General features: G+C 28.1%; 3 protein-coding genes and 1 long non-coding RNA gene across 5 annotated transcripts; 2 read left to right on the forward strand and 2 right to left on the reverse strand.

The window, feature by feature from the left end:
- Positions 1-1,693: 1,693 nt before the first annotated feature.
- LOC141535062 (uncharacterized) lies at positions 1,694-6,154 on the forward strand. Of its 2 annotated transcripts, none has more exons than XM_074254834.1 (8): positions 1,694-1,759; positions 2,108-2,200; positions 2,283-2,468; positions 3,255-3,440; positions 4,352-4,462; positions 4,565-4,721; positions 5,178-5,275; positions 6,018-6,154. In XM_074254834.1, exons 1-8 carry the CDS (start codon positions 1,754-1,756, stop codon positions 6,108-6,110), a joined length of 930 nt encoding a protein of 309 aa, XP_074110935.1. In that variant the 5' UTR covers positions 1,694-1,753; the 3' UTR covers positions 6,111-6,154. The 2 variants fall into 2 exon arrangements, with proteins under 2 accessions (XP_074110935.1, XP_074110934.1); XM_074254833.1 differs by lacking the exon at positions 6,018-6,154 and adding an exon at positions 5,819-5,962.
- On the forward strand, positions 6,107-7,086 carry LOC141535063 (uncharacterized). The gene is made up of 3 exons (XM_074254835.1): positions 6,107-6,230; positions 6,295-6,429; positions 6,607-7,086. Exons 1-3 carry the CDS (start codon positions 6,215-6,217, stop codon positions 6,783-6,785), a joined length of 330 nt encoding a protein of 109 aa, XP_074110936.1. The 5' UTR covers positions 6,107-6,214; the 3' UTR covers positions 6,786-7,086.
- A 1,594-nt stretch (positions 7,087-8,680) lies between these two features.
- Positions 8,681-10,388, reverse strand: LOC141534057 (uncharacterized). The gene is made up of 4 exons (XM_074253199.1): positions 10,242-10,388; positions 10,048-10,151; positions 8,817-9,963; positions 8,681-8,736 (listed from the first exon to the last, which is right to left on the reverse strand). Exons 2-4 carry the CDS (start codon positions 10,102-10,104, stop codon positions 8,681-8,683), a joined length of 1,260 nt encoding a protein of 419 aa, XP_074109300.1. The 5' UTR covers positions 10,105-10,151; positions 10,242-10,388.
- Positions 10,389-18,321: 7,933 nt separating this feature from the next.
- LOC141534985 (uncharacterized) lies at positions 18,322-20,263 on the reverse strand. The gene is made up of 3 exons (XR_012480519.1): positions 19,335-20,263; positions 18,989-19,114; positions 18,322-18,734 (listed from the first exon to the last, which is right to left on the reverse strand). It is a non-coding gene; the product is annotated as an uncharacterized LOC141534985 (long non-coding RNA).
- Between the last annotated feature and the right edge of the window lie 714 nt (positions 20,264-20,977).

Below are 20,977 nucleotides of genomic sequence, written 5' to 3' on the forward strand. Positions count from 1 at the left end.
TATACGTTGATGACAGACAATATAAGTGAAGAAGATCTTTTACTATGTGAAATAAATTTACTTCAGTTTATACGTGATTGTCAACTAATTTACGATGTTAACTCGATGACATTTAACTTACACTCATTGTTGCATGTTGTAGAATCAGTTAGGCAAAGTGGACCATTGTGGTCAAGTTCTGCTTTTCCTTTTGAAAGCATGATTTTTCTTATTAAACGTTACATAACAGGAGGTAGTGGTGTCTCAAATCAAATAGTTAATTCTATATTGAAAGAGAAAAATATTAGATGCAACATTGACTATAATACTGAATCTGTGAAATGCCGTAATTATTGTAAGGATCTGTTTAAGCCACGAAAACTGAAGAACTGTACACGAAGTGATGATCATGCTTTACTGATTGGCACTGAGAAATCACCGGACGATCAATTGATTCTATTGATGCACCAATATTTTGACAATACTCATTCAACTAAAGTTTATGATCGATGTATTTATAATAAAATGGTGCTTCGCAGCACAGCTTATACACGTCCTACAAAAACAAACGATACTGTAGTTCAGTTAGATACAAAAAAATTTATTCGGATTAATGGTTTTTCTCTTTAAATAATACGTGTTATCTTTATGGCAATCAAATATTAACTGTTCAAACAGCTTTCCAATAAAATGTTCAATTATCTCATATCTTACAAGTAAGAAGCATAAGACAAGAAATTTTGATCGCCAGTATTCAAAGTATACGAACAAAAGTTATTTTTTTTTCAACTGGTGAAAATGATTACATTTGCTTCTTCCCTAAAAATTTGGGGACATAATTATTCATTGTATTATGTTAATATTATGTGTTATAGTAATCTTTTTTCATGTATTATTAGTCATTTTCTCTATTAAAATTATGCTAAAAAATTCTGAAAATTCATACATTATCTCATTACATTTTTCGCACAAAAACTAGTTTATTATAATAACAGAAATGGTTGAACCAATTAATAACAAATAAATATTTAAGTAATGTTAAAGCAGAGCACTATAACTTATAAATTTCTATGAACTCACTATCTGTAACTTACTTTATAGCATTGACTATTACTGTAATTTTACTTTCATTGTTAATATTGCTTAATTAGAAAGTATGTCTAAAAAGTTTTTCAAAATTAAACTGTGTATATTAAATCATATTTTATTGAATAAACAAAATTTGAATATTTTAATACTAACAGGCTATTAGTAATGGGACAGAAGTTCATGACAATTTGGCAACCAAAGTTCATGACAATAATGATAAAGAAAATTCAAAATTCATATTAAATCATAGTAAAGATCATGAAAATGTTCTGAAAGAAGTGACTACTCCTCCAAAAACACTACATCCAGAAAAATTGGACCTACTTTCAATGAAGATTGAAAAAAGTCGAAGGAAGTCAAAGTCAGTTGCATCCATTTTACTGTAGATTGTTTCATTTTTCTATATAAATTAAAAATTTCGCTTTTGTTATTTATTATGAGATCAAAATTTGAATATTCTTGCTTATAAAATTTATTAGACATATTTTGCATCTTACATCTATGAAGTGTTTTTTTGTTTTTATTGTATATGTAAAAATTTTGTTTACAATATCTAAATTCCGTTCAAATAGTCGGCGATAATTCATACTATTTTACAGAAAAGAAAGCGTGATCTGGAATCATTGATGGAAACTATGCCCAACAAAAATCTCGTAAAAATCGTAAAGACAAAAAATCTAAAGGGATGAAGGTAAAAATTTAAAACTAAATTGTAAATTATAATATTATTTATTTTTAATAATAATAATTAAATACATTCAAAGATCAGAATTAAATAATTTAAAACGAATATAATTGAAGGCAAAAATACAAAATTTCTAAGATTAGCTCTTAAACGATGCTCACTGATTTAGAGTAAACTGCTAACTGAAATAGAGTAAATTTATTACAGTAAAAAGTTATCTATTGCAGATGCGGGAAAAAAATTTTTATGTCCTTTTCTCATACGTAGTATAAAAATTGATTTATCAGTGAAAATTATAATAAAGTATTTATCGAAGTGAGTGACTGTATAGATATATTTTTTTTTCTTTTTCAGAAATCGGCAGATTCTAAAAAACAGAGAAACTCTATCATAGAAAAAACAACAAGCTATTTAAGTCATGATGGTGGCAGTAGACAGGTGCAAAATGTCAGTATAATTAAAAATAGCTCATATCAGACAATTTCGAAAATGTTTAAAGTATCTAATATCAATCTATAAATATTTCTAGAATGGATCTATGAAATCAACAGGATCAGTAAAATTACAAGTTAAGAAAGACGATAAATCTATTACAGTAACAAAAAGCGACGCACATGATATTCTTCCAGATGGACTTCCAAATCGAGATATAGTCGAGGGAAATAAACAAAAAGAAATTATTTCAGAGGAACATGACAATGACCAACTATCTCAAGTAATATGATAAAAAATTATTTTAAATTAAAATATCCGTGAGCGGAACACTTATCTCTATCTAAAAAATTATGCTAAAATCTTAGAAATTGTTATGATTTAGGTTAACAATATGTTGATATTGCACTATAAAAATTTTGAGAGTATTAGTGACATTCATTAAACCGTAGCGGTTTTTGTCTTGCGAATTTCATAGAAATGTAACTATTAAAATTATCTTTAACGCGCAACTTTTTACAGATTTTGTTACTTCTCAAGTAAATCTGGCATGTGGATTTAAGAAATACCATAAGTTCAAAAATTTATTTATGTATGTATTTATAGAATACTGAAAACCCTGAAAACGTCACTGAAATTAGTATACATACATAAATTTATGTGAAGTTTTTCCGAAAGCACTTGTAATAAGTTTTAATTTACATTACTTTTTCATTTACATTACTCAAATTGCGATTTTAATAAAAAATTCTTTATTAAGCTTTAAATTCTATGAAATTTTTCCATTCCATTCATTTTCACAACTTTACGAGTTGTTAGTCGAACTTTGAAATGTCCTTCAATTTGCTCAACATAAGACTTTTTTTTCTTAAAAAAAAAATTGATTCTTATTAATCAAATTTTTGAGTTTAAAAACGCCTCTAAGTTGACGAGAATTAGGAAATAAATTAAAAATAATAATGTTGGCCTGTCGAAATAAAAAGGATGAAAAATTTTATCAATATTTGATAGAATTTGCATTATTTCTGCTTAATGCAAATTTTCAAATTTTATCTTAACATATTTTCAGACAAAAATAAGTGGATCTCAAGAAGTTGATCCAACGGTATCAGAAATTGCTGAAACTCCCGAATTTCTTGAGCACATTAACTTGATTAAAGACTCGACCGCAACTACCCTGAATGCCAACAATACTTCTCTCGAAAGTGGATCAACAAAAACTGTCTTGGAAGAAAGTGCCGCTGAGCAAGATGACGTATGTATACAATGATTAATTTATCATGATAATATGATAATAACGTAATAACTTTTAATAAAAATTAATATTTTTTAAGTGTAGAGAATATATTAAGCTTCATATTTTATCGATAAAAAAATAAGTGGATATCGTACATAAGTACACAGAAAAAAAAATGTTTTTGAACCAAGTATATAATTTTGAAGAACTGAATATTCTTGATTTGAGTAGAAAAATTTTTGATTTAAGGAAATTTTACTTGATTAAAGAATTTTTTGTCTTCAATTACCCTCTTCAAGACAATTCAAGACAATTACCCTCTTCAAAATTATATTCTTGGTTCAAGAATTTTCTCTTGAATCAAGTAAATTTTTTTCAGTGTAGTAACTATAAAATATTCGAAATATTTTATGATTCTTTCGAGTGCTTATCTTCTTTTATATCTTGCAAATGTGAAAAATATGAAACGAACTTCAATAAAATATAAAAATTTTTATAATAATTAAATAAAAATTTGAATTTTTACCGTCTTACTAGCTACTCAAAAAAATGGTAAAAATTGTTGCCGGCTTTTTTGTGATATTTTTCCCCTTTAGTATGCGAAAATACAATATAACTAATGAAGCTGTTAATTGGAAATCACATCATTAATTTTTCAGTTTTTAACTGTTCCATCAGTTATGAAAATTTGAAGCTTTCTCATAACTAATAGAAATCAAACTGTGAATTTTAGAACTCTATTTAATTAAATAATTTATTATAAAATATTAAGCTTAAATAATCAAACGCTAATAAATTGTTACCTGTCATTCAAAGAATGTATAACAAATGAATTCTAACAAAACGAATAATATAGTTATTTTATCATTTTATTTATGTAAAAGCCAGTGTGTTTCTTTCGAATTTTCTATTTATCATATTACTTACAGATTTCCTGTGAACCTTTTCGTTCTTTCGATCAGCCTGTGAATGAGTCTTTGAAGAAGAAGAAGAAAAGTAAGCTTTCAGACAAAAAGCCGAAACGTAGCAAAAGTTCGAAGGTGCGTAATTAAAGTAATAAAACTATTAAAATCAAATGAATCAGTTTTTCAAATATTAATAATTTATTTCGCTTTAATATAACATACTTTACTGTGTTACAGAAGAGTAAAATCAAAAATCAAAGAAATGAATCGGAAAATGGCGTTATGAACGAAGTAAGACAGGAAATAAATGACATTAAAAAAAGTCAAGAGGCTTTTCAGCAAGTAGTCACCGCAGCTTTGCAGACAATTTTGTCAAATTGGCAGCAGATTCAAAGTAATATTATATATATTATAAATCATTTCCATTTAAATTCATTGTTACTATATCAGTAATACAAGAAACTAGTGCAAAAATCGGTTAAAAAAACTCTACAATTTGATATAAGTAATAAAACTAAAATAACAAAGACCAATATTCGTAAACTGTCATAGATTTTATTTTCGTTATTTTTTTGAGATTATTTCTGCAAGTAATACATCGAAATAGTTCGTACTTTCTTCAAGTTAAAATACACGTAATATATACTAGCTTATATAATTTTTCTTAATAATACCTTCGCACCATCATTGAATCTCTAAATATCACTTGTTAGTCAACATAACTAATACGATTTAAAAGGAAAAATCGACATTTCATGTAACATGAATCAATTTACATTTTGCGATCGACAATAATGCATACTTTATTTAGAACTGATATGGATTAATTCATATCTATGATTATTTTCAGGTACACGCGCAACAGTACCGACAGCAGTTCAAGCAATAGATTTCGAAAATATACAAGTGCCTCCGCCAGTTGGTTTTATACGGACAGACACCGAAATGGTAAATTTTTATTTAAACTAAAAAATTTGAATCTAATTATTTTATTGTTGCTGTAGAAAAATTGAATCGCTGCGTTTACTCTAATGAAAAGTATCCTAAAAATACTTGTTTTTCAATTTTTTTGTCGATTGCATGAAAAGCTATCTCAAGTTTACTTATCAAACTTTAAAAGAGACCTATAATTTGATAAATAATCAGCGATTAAATATTCTATAGAAATCTTTTTCAAGTGTTAACTTGGAGTGTTTATTTACTTTTATTAATTATTTTTCAATTACTCGATATATGAAAATATATGCTGCGATGAAAATAAAAATGCGCAAAAAAATTAATTGATCCAAGTCGGAAAAATGCTCTATTAAACATCCGATTTAACAATAAATTCAAGAGAAAAGATCTAATCACTAGAGTACTAGAGCCATATATGATAGTTAAATTTGTCATTAAAGACAAATTTGGGAATTAGGGATATAAAGGATAAAGGCGAAAAGGGGAGGACCTTTACTCAGTAGGAATTTTTCGGTAACTGAAAAAATAATTCAGACAGCTCAGACCGGGACTCTACCAGTTAAGGTATCCGAGACACTGTCCGTAACTACTATTCAGTCACCTAATAAGACCTATCGAGTAATAAACACCACCGTCCATCTTACGGTTAAGAGCCATATATGAAAGTACAGCTTGCAATTAACCGCTTGTCTCTTATACTTTTTATTAATTGCTGTAATCGAAATATTTTTAGATTCATTGTGGTCAAAATGTCTGGATTACTGTTCAAGATTATAATAATGCAAAAGCTGCAGCTGGGACTGATGCTATCTTTGTAAAAATATAGCAGTAAATATATTTACTCGAGACGTATTAAAGACCAGTAGTATAACAGGTAAAAGAAGCAACAGAACCAAAGGACCTGCCAAACCAAAACTAGATCCCATCAAAATGCTTGCTGTTAGAGGTAAATTAATTTTATTTTTAGTTAAAAAATTAATTTTGTTGAGGGTAATTAAATTTTTTTACAGGTATTTACAGAGATTATCTAAAGGAACACAGGCAATTGTCAGAAAAACATATCAATGAGAAGATTGACGACTACGTGGAATATATTCGGGGAAAAATTTCAGATCTAGAAAGACCAAAAAAAATACCACTTAAAAGTAAGAATAATTTAAAGTTATCAATGATATTTGTATATTGATATTGAGATACCATTAACTTAATTACATGAACATTCATAAACAATATTTAATCCTAGTTGTCTCGATGAAAATTAGATCTAAACATTTTATGGCATCAAATTTCATTCACAGTATATAAATATTTGTGTGTTATAGAAACTGAAAAAGAAGAGGCTAATGAAATTGAGAAAAAGGCTGATGGAAAAAAGAAAAAGAGTAAAGCCAGAATCCAGAAAAAAAAAGTTTCTAGCTCCAGTGACAATAGTAGTTCTAGTGAAGAAAGTACTGATTCTGAGAGTGAAACTAGTAGCAATGAAGACGCCGCTGATAACTAAACTTTTTTTTTCTATCTTTAATTTTTTAAGTAATAAATAAAATAATAAATAAATTTTGTCAAGTAATATAACAAAGTACAATTATTGCCAATATGTTATATTCCTGATATCCTTGATTAAAATTTCCAATAGGATCCCATCAAAAGCGACAAAAGCCACTTAGAAACCCATAAATTTTATTGTTTTCTAAGTGGCTTTTGTCGTTTTTGATGGGATCTTATTGGAGTTTTTCAATAGGGATATATATGATACGTATGATATTTTAAAAATATTAAATTTATTATCAATTATTGTTGATCAAACCCTCATGTCATTTGATCATTTTTCAATTTGATTTATCTGGTAAATTTTAATATAACGCTAAGATGAATTATTACGTTCAAAAATTATTATAACATTGCTTATACATTATCATAGATTTTTATTAGCAATATTACTTTTCATTGGGTGAAATACATATAGGAAATTATAAAAAGATCTAATTTATTTGCAAATACTGTTTTAAAACAGTTTGTGAATGGAGAAAATGAATTGGAACAAACCCTATACGATTTTATCATTTTTTGATTTGGATTACCTGATAAATCTAAATGTAAAACAAGAATGGATTCATGCGTTGAAGGATATGTATGTATTGCCGATACTTTCTCATATATTATTATAAGCTATATTATACATATAAATACTATATTATACATATAAAAAAATATTAAAAGAAGATTTTCATTAACGGTAATTACTTTTTTTGAGCACTACGTGTATATTAAATATGCATGTGCATCAGCCTCATTCAATGAGATAATTTTCTTTTGAATAAAACCTGATTAATTTAAATACAATATTATAGTGGAATAGTACATTTAAAAAACGAAGCGTATATTGCTGAAACTTTTCCATTAATTCTCATATACTGCGTTATATAATTTATATCTAATAAAATACATATAAATAAGAATTGAAAACGATTAATTAATTAATCAGCAATTACTGTTTTTCAACAGTACATGAATGGAAAATCTATATTTTGATTATACTCATACAATCTGATTGTCTTCTGGTTCGGATTGTCCGATAAAGATTGATATACTAACAGAATGGAAAATTATACTGAAGAGTACCATGTATATTTGACTGATAAAATCCCTGATTAAAAAAAAAAGTATTGAAAAGTATTGAAAAAGTATTGAATTACACACACTGTATATCTGTATATACATACAATATAGATATACAGTTGCATAGGTTCAATACTTTTTTTTAATCATGGATGACATGAAAACCATTGTAAATTTATCCGTAATTTCTTTATCAAAACAGTAGCTCAGAATTGCCGATACTTAATTATACTTTTCTATCTGTTTTTACTGATTATAATTCCATCGAAAACTATAATGTGTGTAATTTACTGATACAGCCTCATTGACTCTATCGGTTAATTCAAGTATCACATTTCAGGATTATAACCAATTGAAAATACTGATACAATCAAATCTGTCGTTCCTGTTCCAGATAAAATCCAATGAATTCATTATTTTTTTCGTTAATCGGTAAATATCTGAAATTGCTGTTTCAAAAACACAATAGTATGCAATAACTTCCAATCAAACATCGTATTTTATTGGGATTTATCAGAATTTTTCCACAGGGTAAGTAACTGATTCCTTGACAAAGCTGTTGTCCAATCTTATGCTTTTTTTTTACTGTCAAATTGATTTTTTCTTCAAACAAGATGTAATTTAGAGAAGTACTTTCACATAACTCCATAAGTAAATGTATCCTATCTTTTTCTGTACAATAAGCCATGAATTGAATAAAGTTCAGATGCCTGACAACTTCCAAAATTTTTATTTCACGACATGCCAACTTTAAATTTGATTCAGATAAAATAATAGTCTTCACTGCAACCTCGGTTCCATTCCAGCGGCCTTTTTAACTTTGCCTTGTGCACCAGCTCCTAACAATTCTTTAAAAATAATAAGCTTTTCTTTCTTGATTGATGTAATCGTAGAATTTTGAGCTTTTTCAAAATACATAGAGCGTTGTCCATCAGAGTCGATTTCGACAAATTCTTGTCATCATTATATTTAAAGCTTCCTGAAGAAATTTCTAAATCCTTCGATTGGCATTTAATAACACATCTGTAAGTACTAGTAACATCGATACCTGATATCCAGTACCTGAACTGACCCTGTTCAAATAATTTTTCATCTTTGTACCATACAAATACAGACTTGCAACGATCCTTACAGTTGGTTATGACACCAATTCCGAGTTTATTCTCACAATAGCCATTAAGTTCATCAACATCATGGATGATGTAATGATTATTATTCAAATCTTCTTCATCTTCAATAATATCTGCTGCCGGAAACAGAAATTCGCGCTGAAGATTCTCAGGATCGGTATTGATGTTCAGTAGTATTTTCCCCCCAGCAGAAATTTGTGCAACTCGGAAGCCGTTCCTACAAGGGTCAAACTCATCAATAGTAAGATAGCATAAGTCTTCAAATCTCATATGATAGAGATTCTCTTTTTCCACATATGCAATAGAATTATCTCCTGTGTACTTTGAAACAATGACGCATTCATAGTAAATATTAATATTGTTGTTGACTTTCGCCGAAGTAGTTGATAAGTTACTCTTGTCGTTGAGCTTACGATGTTTTTCCTTCGATTCAATATTATCATAACTGTCAGTTTTTGAATCATGTAAGGTCAACGGAAGCTTACTTGGACATTTTGAGGGTTCTGATATATATCTTGAAGGTTCGTTTTTCAAAAATGTCAAAAGGTAAAAAACGAATCTTTTTGACTTTTGGTCTCTCAGAAAGTGCCAAATGTCACCCTCTTTGTCCATTTCATTTTTAAAGTTCGAAATGACAGATCCATTGAAATGACCCAATAAAACTTTGTATTTGGCAAATGACACATCGGAATTTTTTTCGAACTCCTGTGTTGCCAATACTGTGATCTCCTCGACCGTATAATTTTTACCGATTTCTAATAAGAGTTCCTTAACACCACCTAATGGTTTTAAAACTTGTTTGAAAATTCCATCTTGGTTGCGCAGCCAGCCAACCAAAATTTTTCGATAAGAAATGGATTTTTGTTTCTCATTTGAAGTTCCTTGTGATTTAGAAATGGATATAGATGCAGAATAACCAGATTTTGGCATAAACTGTAACATGGAAATTTATGTATGGATTATTTAAAATTGTATTATAAGTAAGAACAAAAATTATCAATAAAAAAATGTAATTACTTTAGTTTTAGAGCTTCCCAAAATTTGCTGGTCATACGCAGGCAGCTTGCTCAGCATTTCTGCAACCAGCTTCCTCTTTTTACTAATGATCGGATTCTTGATTTCTGCAATTAAAATAAAATTAAATAGAGCAAAGACCTTTAAAACCTGTATATACTTCATATAAAAACTCGAAATTTTATTGTGATATTGACCTGAATTAATGTGTAAATTGTAATACTCAATATTCTTATCAAGTATAAGCTCATCCGATTCGATACTGACACCATATGAGTGACTATCTTTAGTATAGGTTAAGCCCACTGCATTCGGGAAATATTGCTTCAAAACACTCAGCTTTAAATTTCCCCAGTGGTCAATGGCAATAAAATTTCTTCACAATCGTAGTGAATTTTAACAAAAGCCATTTTTATTTCAACTAACGATAAGACCAATTTTAATTATATATTTTTTAACTAGCCGCAAGCGAAATAATTTTTTAACCGTTTCCTTACAAGGCCTACAGGAAAAGAGATTGTTACTAGTAAAAAAATATTTAAAAAAAGGAAAAAATACATAAGCGCTGTCTGGCGAACAAATTTACAAGAAAAAAATAGAAGGAACATTTAGCGCCACCTTTAGATTATTGAGATAGACATACTAAGTATGTCAACGGAGTTGAAAAAGTCAGTGCTACTATCATACGTAATAACATGTCACTACCGGGCTTCCGTATGTAAGCGCGCTCACAGCGCGTAAGCGTCCAACACGAATGCACCCTAAGATGATATGCTTGCCAATATGCTCTTATTTATTTATATTGAACTTTCAGCGGGAAAATATTACATTTAAAACATCGATTGTTTTGTTATTTTCTTAAACAATTAAAGCTCTTATTTAATTATTTGATTTCCAATACAAACTAAAACGTCCATGTGATTTAGGGCCAGTTTTTAAATCAACCCCGGGCTTAAGTATTTTATAATTGTTAATATTTCTATATATATATTTATAATATTCATAATGATAAGACACTTAAACCTGGGGTTAAAAAACTAGCCCTTAGTCATATTAAGTTTTTTAATGCTACTAGCTAATATAATAAAAAAAAATTTTTAGATTTTTTATTCGGATTTGAGCTCTAAAATTAGTAACCAACAACCATTTATATGATTATATCATTGCCCGCAATATTTTATTTATTTGTGACTTTTTAATTTTGTGCGGGAATATCACAAATTTCAAATAAAAATTGTTAAAATTACTTTATGAATACAAATTTCTAGAAAAATCCATCAAACGACTTTACATGAGTATGTTTTTAAAAATATTTTTCTTACCAAATTTAATTTATTGACTAGATTAAATACATATGAAAATCAACATTGTTTGAGTTTTACTATCTTCGGGCAAGCCAGCAGTTCAAGATTTAGGCTATTCCCATTGGATGGTGTACATATTCTATCATTTTGTAGTCGTTGCCTATAGGTGGCATTGTTAGTCAATCGAGTAAGTTTCAAATAATTGTAATCTTTCAGTGAAAAGACTTATAACTATGCGCATGGTGCATTGTGTCATTTACTAGCTACGACATCATAATAACAATAACAATGATACACTGATAGAAGAATTTTTTTGTATTTAACAAGATTTGTTAATATTTAATAATTAATTTATTAGCCCTGATAAAACGAAATGATTTGAAATGATTCAAAATGATTAATTTTTTAATCATTTTTAATCGTACCAAATCATTTAAATCATACCTGATATTTCACAGTTAATCATTATGAATCATTTTAAATACAAATCTATTGACAGGATAAAAAATGATTTGGTATGATTAAAAATTTTTAATAATATTAAATCATTTCTAATCATAAAATACTCTGTGAATTTCTGTCCCCTGGTATGATTAAAAATGATTCAAGTATGATTCAAAATTTTTAATCATACCAAATCATTTCTAATCATAAAATACTCTGTGAATTTCTGTCCCCTGGTATGATTAAAAACGATTCAAGTATGATTTAAAATTTTTAACCATAACAAATCATTTCTAGTCATAAAATACTCTGTGAATTTCTGTCCCCTGGTATGATTAAAAATGATTCAAGTATGATTTGAAATTTTTAATCTTAACAAATCATTTCTAATCATAAAATACTCTGTGAATTTCTGTCCCCTGGTATGATTAAAAATGATTCAAGTATGATTTGAAATTTTTAATCTTAACAAATCATTTCTAATCATAAAATACTCTGTGGATTTCTGTCCCCTGGTATGATTAAAAATGATTCAAGTATGATTTGAAATTTTTAACCATAACAAATCATTTCTTATCATAAAATACTCTGTGAATTCCTGTGCCCTGGTATGATTAATAATACACCGGCACACAAAAAAATAAAAGTTGTCTGTGCATTGGACGCGACACATATATTCTCATGTATTTTGACCCGCTCAATCCGAATCCGAGGTCCGTTTGACCCGTATACCTTCAAATTTTCGAGAAAACCTTAAAAAACCGTGAAAAATGACTTAAATTCGGGGTTTTAGTAGTATAAAAAATTTTTTGATCCAAATAAAGCCTGATGAAACAGAATGATTTGATATGATTAAAAATGATTAAAAAATAAATCATTTACAATCATTTTATATAATCTAAATCATTTTCTAAATTTCACCAATAATCATCATTATAATCATTCTTAATAATAGAATAAGAGCATGATATAAAATGATTAAAAATGATTAGAGATTTTTAATCTTTATAAATCATTTCAAATCATCAAAAAATACTCAAATTTTTGTCGCAAGTTATGATTAAAATTGATTCGGTTAGTATTAAAACTTTTTAATCATTTCAAATTCTTCTTAATTGTTAAATTATGTTAGAATTTTTTTACTCGTTATTATTGAAAATGATTTCATTAGTATTAAAAACTTTTAATCATTTCAAATCGTTTTTAATCGTCAAATAACGTTCGAATTTTCGTTATTTATTATGATTTGAAAGGATTCTGTTGTTATTAATAATTTGAAATCATGATAAATCATTATTAACCATAAAATATTTTCTGAATTTGTGAGACCACTTATGATTGAAAATAATTCGGTTAGTATTAAAACTTTTAATCGTTTTAAATTATTTTTAATTGTTAAATACTGTTAGAATTTTTTAATCGTTATTATTGAAAATTTCATTATTCGTATTAAGAATTTCGATGGTAAATTGTTTGTATTGCAGAAATTCCGATTAAATTAAATAAATTGATAAAATCATCCATGGTCAATATTAAAATTATTTTAACTGCTTTAGAATTGTGTACAATACTATGAAAATTTATTTATTTTTATTTGAAATCTTAGGAAATTACTTTCCTCGGCTAGAAATATATCTGAGTGAAGACTGAATTTAAAATATTTCGACATGTAATCGTTGTTCATAATCTACATAGAATTTTCTTCACTGTTAATTTTACTCTAAACAGAATTAATGGCCGAAAAATTATTATTTTTCTATTCCTGCCTTGTATTTTTACAATGTATCTTTGCCTTCAAGGTTTATCAGTCATTGAAAAAAAAAATTTCGCTCACGCAAGTAAAAAAAATTATATATATTTCTGTAATAATCACGAAAAAATTTTTACTGATTATAAAAAAAATGGAAAACGGTCGACCCTAGAGGCCATCCCTGCAACTGCAACTTTTCGTTCATCCCATATATATATATATATATATATATATATATTATTACGTTTTTTAGCTGTTCAAACTCAAAAATCCGACAGCCCACGGAAAAAAATGATATGTTAAAATTACAGTAATATAGCTGCAAAATTTACATTATTAATAAAATGTTAATTTTACAAGAAAAAACTCTAAAATTTTTAAAAATAAAAGTGTAAAAATTACAAAAATTCGATTTATAACTTTAACAAGAATAAGCTGTCAAATTTACTAAATAAGTAGATTAAAATAATACTAGTTACTTACTTAATATCCACAAAATAATAAATGTTATTCTTACAATAATCAATCGATAGTAAAGATTGTTCTACACGGAAAGAAAAATATGGGAACTGTTTCCATAATTATAAGAACTGTTACCATAATTATGGGACAATTCCAATACCTATAGGAATGGTTCCCATAATGATAATGGAATGGTTCCGATAATTATAGGAATGATTCTTATACTGTCATGGGAACCATCCTATATAATTTTGGTAACTATTCGAAAGGGCTTTACTAAACTCAAATTTACTGTAAGCTTGAACCAATTCAGACCGATAGATTTTGAAAAATACTCGTTTAGAAAATTGAAAAATCTACACGAATATTTTTTTTTTTTTTTACTAAGAAATTCAAAATTGAGTTTTTTTATATTTCAAAGTAAAAGAAATTAACAATAAAAGATTTGTAACATTTTAAATTGTTAAAATTTTTACAAATATATAAAATATGTAAAAGATTGATGTGGATACTCGAATGAAAGGTATCGATGCCTGTAACATCAGGATGCCCTGATTAAAAAAAAAGTATTTAGACGAAGGAAAAAGTATTAAAAAGAATTAGATTGATGATAAAAACTAATTCTTTTTAATACTTTTTCCTGTGTTTGGAATACTTTTGTTTAATCAGGGTGAGCTTATATCTCCAAAAATATCAATATTCGATAAAATACAATACCATTTCTTAACTATTGACATTTTTACATTTATACACTAATAAAAGAAATTAGTTGAACTAGGAAACAAATCTTGACTTAAGATAATAAATTTGAAGAAATTGATTGCCATGAGCTAAAAAGAAAAATTCTGAAACTAAGAAAAATTTACTTAAACTGAGAAAATGTTCTTGGTTCAAGAATTTTTTCGTCGTGGCTCAAGATGATTAATTCTTTCAAAATTATTTTGTTGAGTCAGATTAATTATTTTTCAGTGTACAGAGAAAATACTGAACTTTCAATAAGTATCATTTTTTAGGTGTAAAATTAACATCTTTTCGAAGCAAAGTTTGCTTTTTTTTCATGTAGATATTATATTTTGCCAGCTGTAATATTTGCATTTAAAAAAATGTAAAGTTAACATCTTTTCAAATGTATGTTTAACATTATTGATTTCACAGTGCAATTTAATAAAACACTATTTGATAAATTTTCAAATTGCGATAACTTTTGAATGGATGAACCGATTTTCACGTTCCTGGCGGCAATTGACGCGGTTTTTCGAGTTCTAAAATCTTTCCATTGCATCAAAGACGATCCTATCAGAAATGTCGGAATTACGTTAAAAAAACACTTTTTTTTATTTTCTTGGGTTCACGATATCTTCCGAACGAATCGATTGATTTTGACCAGATTGGTCCCAATCGACGTGGTCTTGTAAGCTTTAAAGTTGATTAGTTTTTGAACTTGATCAATTGAGCCGTTTCAAAATAATTACAAAAAAATCACATTTCAAAAAATTTTTTTTCTTCGTTTTTTTGAGATTTTTCAAAAACTATCGGTCCGAATCGGTTCAAATTCTCAGGAAATCTAACCTCAGCAAAGACTTTTCGAATGCTGCCAACTATTATTGGATCGCTCAAGCCGTTCAAATGTTATAAGCGGGTTACACACATCTACACACAAACACACACACACACACACACGCGCGCGCGCGCGCGCGCGCATAAATACAGACATAGTGACAACATCGCGGGGTTAGTTGGTGAAGCTTCTAAGGACCTCACAACGGTGTAATTTGATGAAAATTCAATTTTTGCAAAACCGGGTAAAACAAACAACTTCCCGATTTTTCGAAAATCTCCGACAGGGGAAGTTAAAAATACTTTTACCTAACTAATAATTTTATTAATTCAAGAAATTCTTCAACAATTTAATCTATTATTTTTAGTTATCAATTTTTTAAGAAAGGAAAATCAATATTTGTCTTTAAATAATAAATAAACAAAAGAATATATCAATTTGAATTAAGTGAAAATTGTTTCCTTATCGAAAAAATTTATTTCTCACAGTGAAATTATATATAATGCAATTTTTTTTTATCTGGAATTCTTAATATTTTGAATTATTACGGGTTGAATAGCAAAAATTATTGTTTTAATGGTTTTTCAGCCCAAAACTTAATTTTACTGATATTGTATGTCCTATTTAATATTTATTCAATAATCCATTATTGCACGATTCATGATGCGAAGCATCAGAGAGTGCTTTACGATCGAAATATTTTATATTTTAATTCTTAAATTCCACTCATATTAATTTTGGACGTGATCTGAATCTATTATATTTATATCAAATATTTCTAATCATGTCCATAAACATGAAACATAAGCTGAGCTGGCAGATAAAGAATTTTTTGATGCTACTAAATATTCTATTCATTTTTATTATGAAATTTCGAATATATTTGGTTGACTACATAAATATATAATACATTCATTTTCACGACTTAAACTTTCTAATGTTATGTTAATAAGTTTTGATTTAATCATTGATATTGGCAACTCTGAGATCTCGAAATTACAACCATTCACTTGCCATATATGTTCTAATTCTTTAATCAAGTTTACTTGTAAAACTGTAACATTCATGTATGCTTCATCATTTTTCAAAGAAAAATTGTTTATTTCTATCATACGTCCATCATATAGAAGTGCAAAGGAGTTATTGGTTTTTACAGATTTTTTATAAGCTTTACCAGTGTATACCAGATCTTTAATAATGCACCGACTATAGTTGACTGTTGAACTGTTTGTCGATTCTGTTTCACTGTTGATTAGCAATGCTCCATTATTTGATCTTACTCCTTTTTTGTAAATAATTTTTTTATTTAACATGTTTCTGGAAAATTCCCAGCTTGGACTATCAGATTCAATAGATAATTTACTACAGAAAGCATTGTATCTGAGCGATCGTGACGCCATTTGACTCATCACTCCATTTGGTCCATTTACTTTTTGCTTTAAATTAAATATATTGTTCTCAAAAACATAAACTGATGATGTCGACAACGGACCATTCTTTCTCACACTTTCAGCTAAGTGTTGCAGTGCGTGAACATTAAAGGTCATAAATGACAAGCCATAAAAGTTTTGGCTGTCATAACAAAATCTAAGCAACTGTATTTCACACTGAAGCAAATCTTGTTCTGTTAATTTATCGGATAACATTTTATGTATACTTTTTACAAACAGTTTATAAGAATCTAGTAAATTATCAGACAAGATTCCAGTTAATACTGGCACACTATAGAAGAGTAGCCATGAACGCCATTCTGTTGCCTTCCACAGTTGCTTTTGTGTTAAAACTCGTGGAGTCCGATGAATTTCCTTTGGAGGTTTTATACTAGTTAGACGTTTATTAATTAATTTCTTCTGTTCATTAGATAGTAATTCAGTACTCCACTTATTCCAAAGTTGTCTAGTCACACCGAAAAGCACACAATGCATGTAATCAGGCGGAAGTCCCCAAACACAATCAAAATTGGGTAAAATTGACAATATACTTCTTCCTTTCGTTCCTTTTACTGTGAATTTTTTATTTTTTTTTGTTTTACGGAGTTTTTTTAATCTTTTTTCAAGCTGACAGACATCTTTCAATGACTCTTCATGGGATCGGCCCTGCACTGAATCAGAGGTTAAGGGGTATTTCATACTCCTGGAGTTATAGACCCCTCGGTGATAACACCAACTACAACCGAAAAATCCATTAAATTGAAGTCGGTTTTGTAAAATTGGTCTTGCAACTGAATCCACAACAAAAGAAAAAATAATGCAATAATATGTGATCTTTTGACCAGCTTCAGTTACTATTTGTATTCCAGTTTTCATTAATTTTGTTATCTGCATTATAAATGTTTTCAAATATAAATTGCTCATAAATTCCGGTGTAGGCTCGGCAGAAGTGAACCACAATTCTGCAAGAAGAATGAATTTATGGCGTAAGTTCTGTGGAAATTCGTTTATAATGCATTGAATCGGCCAAAAACTTCTTTTACTACTTTTGAAAATTGGCGCACCGTCGAGATTAACATTCATGGTCAATGTTACATTTTCATCATTATTTGTAGATTTGATGTATTCATTATTCATATACCTGTTGCTATCGTTAATATCACTGATGCTTCCAGCTTGATTCCCATTATCAGTTTTCAGTAATTGCCGAATCGCGGTATTTGAAAGTAAATTCCGTAATTGAGATTCTACATCGAGTGTCATATAGAAATTTTCTGCTCGTTTTGAAGTTTTATAATTTTTCTTACACTTTGTGCATTGAACGGTCTTATTGATATGCTTATTATTCGGAAGCGGCTCTATTAGCTTAATATTACATGTAGTACAGTAAAAAATAAATTGTACAGTATCTTCAAATGAGGTAAACAGCTTGTTGATATAATACTTCGATGTACTTAAATTCTTGAAATCTTGTCCAGCTAATAATTTTAGAAGTTCTAAGATTGCTTGGTGAACTTCATGTGATAGGTTAAAGCGCAAAACGATCGACATTGTCATATTTAAAATTTGCCACACGGATAGATTTGACGATTTGAACATTATCCAACTACTTAGTACTCTGATGGTTTCTTTAATATCCATCGACTCGTTATGTTCATTCTCACTGTTACTGCCAGTTTCATCGATCAACTGATTTTCTGCTTTGTTTGTAGTTCTTGGTGATTCGACACGTTGTTTTTTATCTGCAAAAGTAGTTAGAAATTTTCTATTAAAACGTAGTTTTGATGATATTATAATTTTGGTGCAAAAGTTTCAATATTTTCAGTTATTTAAGAATATAATTTTTCCGCATAAAGCTTAGAAAACCTGATAAGAAGCGAATGGAATTGATAATTTCTAACTGAAAGGTAGCTTTTGTTTCTATTAAGTAAATTATAAGATATGACTTCTTTAATAATTGTATCAAGACTGTGATAAAAAAATTTAATTTACTCACTTTTTACTGTTTCGTCACCTGTGACATATTCATATGAATCAGAATAGCTATCACTGTTGGAACTTACTGTAACAGCGGGCTCCTCGCTTCCAACATTTGATCTTCTTTTCATTTTCAATTGATTGTCTTTAAAAAAAATTGACAATGTATTACAGACTGAAGAATTATATATATACTTAATTTAATTGCTAAGGTAAAATAACTCAATGCTAGTTGAAAAATTAATTATTTTCATTGAAATTACGTCCGTTGTGTTTAACTATTCAACAAAGTTTATCGTCCTAAAACATTCTTAATTCAACAGAAAATTAATGTTTTTGTTATTAAATTCTGAAATAATACGTACCTATTGTTATAGCAAGAATAATTGTTGATATTGCTCATTTTATTTGTATTCGTTTGTAAGTATATGTTCAGTCTTCACTCACCAAACTATTATATTCATGAAGTTAACGGAATTCGTTTAATTTGAATATTTCTATTCGAATAGCAAATTAATTACAATAAAATAATCAAACAGTTCTGACTTAAACTCATATGAGAATGATTATGAGAATTATTAAAAAATGTTAAAGTTCATAGGTTAGGTATGATTAAAATATTGACAGATTTAAGACTGATGTCACTGCGTGACTATTCAGCTTACATTTTAAATTTATTTACAGTGAAATATATTAATATCATCCGTATCAATTTAAAGTTTCCTTTTTAATTTAGAAATTGTGACATGCTTTCTTTGGAATAAAAGTTTAATTTGAGTAAATACTCAATTATTTTTTAATTATTTAAAATCATTAAAAATTTTTTTTCCCATTTCAGACCGGCCGATATTAAGTCATTCTTTTATAACTTTTTTTTTCCTTTATCATTCATTTAATACTGAAACAACTATTTTAGTAATTCTTTACTTAATTATTTCTTTCATTTTTTTCTTTTGCAACAATCTTAAAATAAAACACACATATATATCATGTGTGTATGAGTTACAAGGTGCAATTTCATACAGACGCTTGACGCAGGCGTCGTGCGGTAAAGTTGAAAAAAACGCCATCTAACAACATAGTGTCAAGTGAAGAGCGTCAAAAAGTTTTACGCCAGCGAATTCGTTGAGTCAAATATAAACAAGCGTAAAAAAAATAAACGAACTAATCGAAAGTCGATTTATCAATTACATGTCATTATGTTTTATTTTTAACCTCTTTTAAATATACCGGTAATTATTCATTTAAAATTAGTAAATTAGTGAAAAAAATTTTTTCACCGCCAAATGTCTCAAGTGTGTCCGGCATCGGCGTCAAAACTAAACATTGTTTAGTTTTACGCTTTCACGGTTTGCAATATATCCCGAAAGCGCTTCGGTCGAAATTTTCACCACGTGACCTCATTTGATACTTGACGCCTGCGTCACGCGCTGTATGAAATTGCACTTACAGGTTTTGTTGACGCTAAAAATTAGTGTTCTTTGCCACCGCCGCTATAGCATGTGACTCAATAGTATAAACAGCCACCATTTTTAATGGTTAGACAAAAGAAGTAAAGTTGCGTTGCCTACAATTATTGCAGATCCGTTTTTTGTCGTGATATTATTAAGTTACACGCTTATAAAAATTGTTCATAACTTGTTAAACTAGTTAGTTTAATAGTGGATATACAATAAGATTGCTTTGTCTTATCTATAATTAATAAATAAAATATATACCGCCATACAGCTAATGATGGTTAGATATACACAGTATATCAGTATTTATATAAATATATTTAAACATACATACATCATACTTAAGTACGTGATTTTTTCCTAATGTCTACAAAAAGTAAGTTAAAAATTATTAAGTTATGTTTTGTATTTGAAGTCAAGTAATTGTCATAAGTTTTATAAGTAACATGATTCAAGGTATTTTTATTTACGTTTTATTCTTTAGAAAAATCTCTTCAATGGGCTGCTGTTTTTATAGACAGTAAAACTAAATTAGTTATTTCTATTAAGAG

The sequence above is a fragment of the Cotesia typhae genome, unplaced genomic scaffold (assembly GCF_013202065.1).
Source record: "Cotesia typhae breed Kobodo isofemale line unplaced genomic scaffold, CoteBio_Ctyphae scaffold_13, whole genome shotgun sequence".
Lineage (NCBI taxonomy): Eukaryota > Metazoa > Arthropoda > Insecta > Hymenoptera > Braconidae > Cotesia > Cotesia typhae.

What these genes read in the sequence shown, in the direction of transcription:
- LOC141535062 (XM_074254833.1), top strand. An exon ending in GCAGTAGACAGGTGCAAAAT is followed by an intron (nt 2,201 to 2,282) that starts GTCAGTATAATT and finishes AAATATTTCTAG; the next exon opens with AATGGATCTATGAAATCAAC. An exon ending in AACGTAGCAAAAGTTCGAAG is followed by an intron (nt 4,463 to 4,564) that starts GTGCGTAATTAA and finishes ACTGTGTTACAG; the next exon opens with AAGAGTAAAATCAAAAATCA.
- LOC141535063 (XM_074254835.1), top strand. An exon ending in AAAAAAAATACCACTTAAAA is followed by an intron (nt 6,430 to 6,606) that starts GTAAGAATAATT and finishes TGTGTGTTATAG; the next exon opens with AAACTGAAAAAGAAGAGGCT.
- LOC141534057 (XM_074253199.1), bottom strand. Translation starts at nt 10,104, where the DNA reads ATGCTGAGCAAGCTGCCTGCGTATGACCAGCAAATTTTGGGAAGCTCT. An exon ending in TGGGAAGCTCTAAAACTAAA is followed by an intron (nt 9,964 to 10,047) that starts GTAATTACATTT and finishes TCCATGTTACAG; the next exon opens with TTTATGCCAAAATCTGGTTA. An exon ending in TCTGATGGACAACGCTCTAT is followed by an intron (nt 8,737 to 8,816) that starts GTATTTTGAAAA and finishes AATTGTTAGGAG; the next exon opens with CTGGTGCACAAGGCAAAGTT.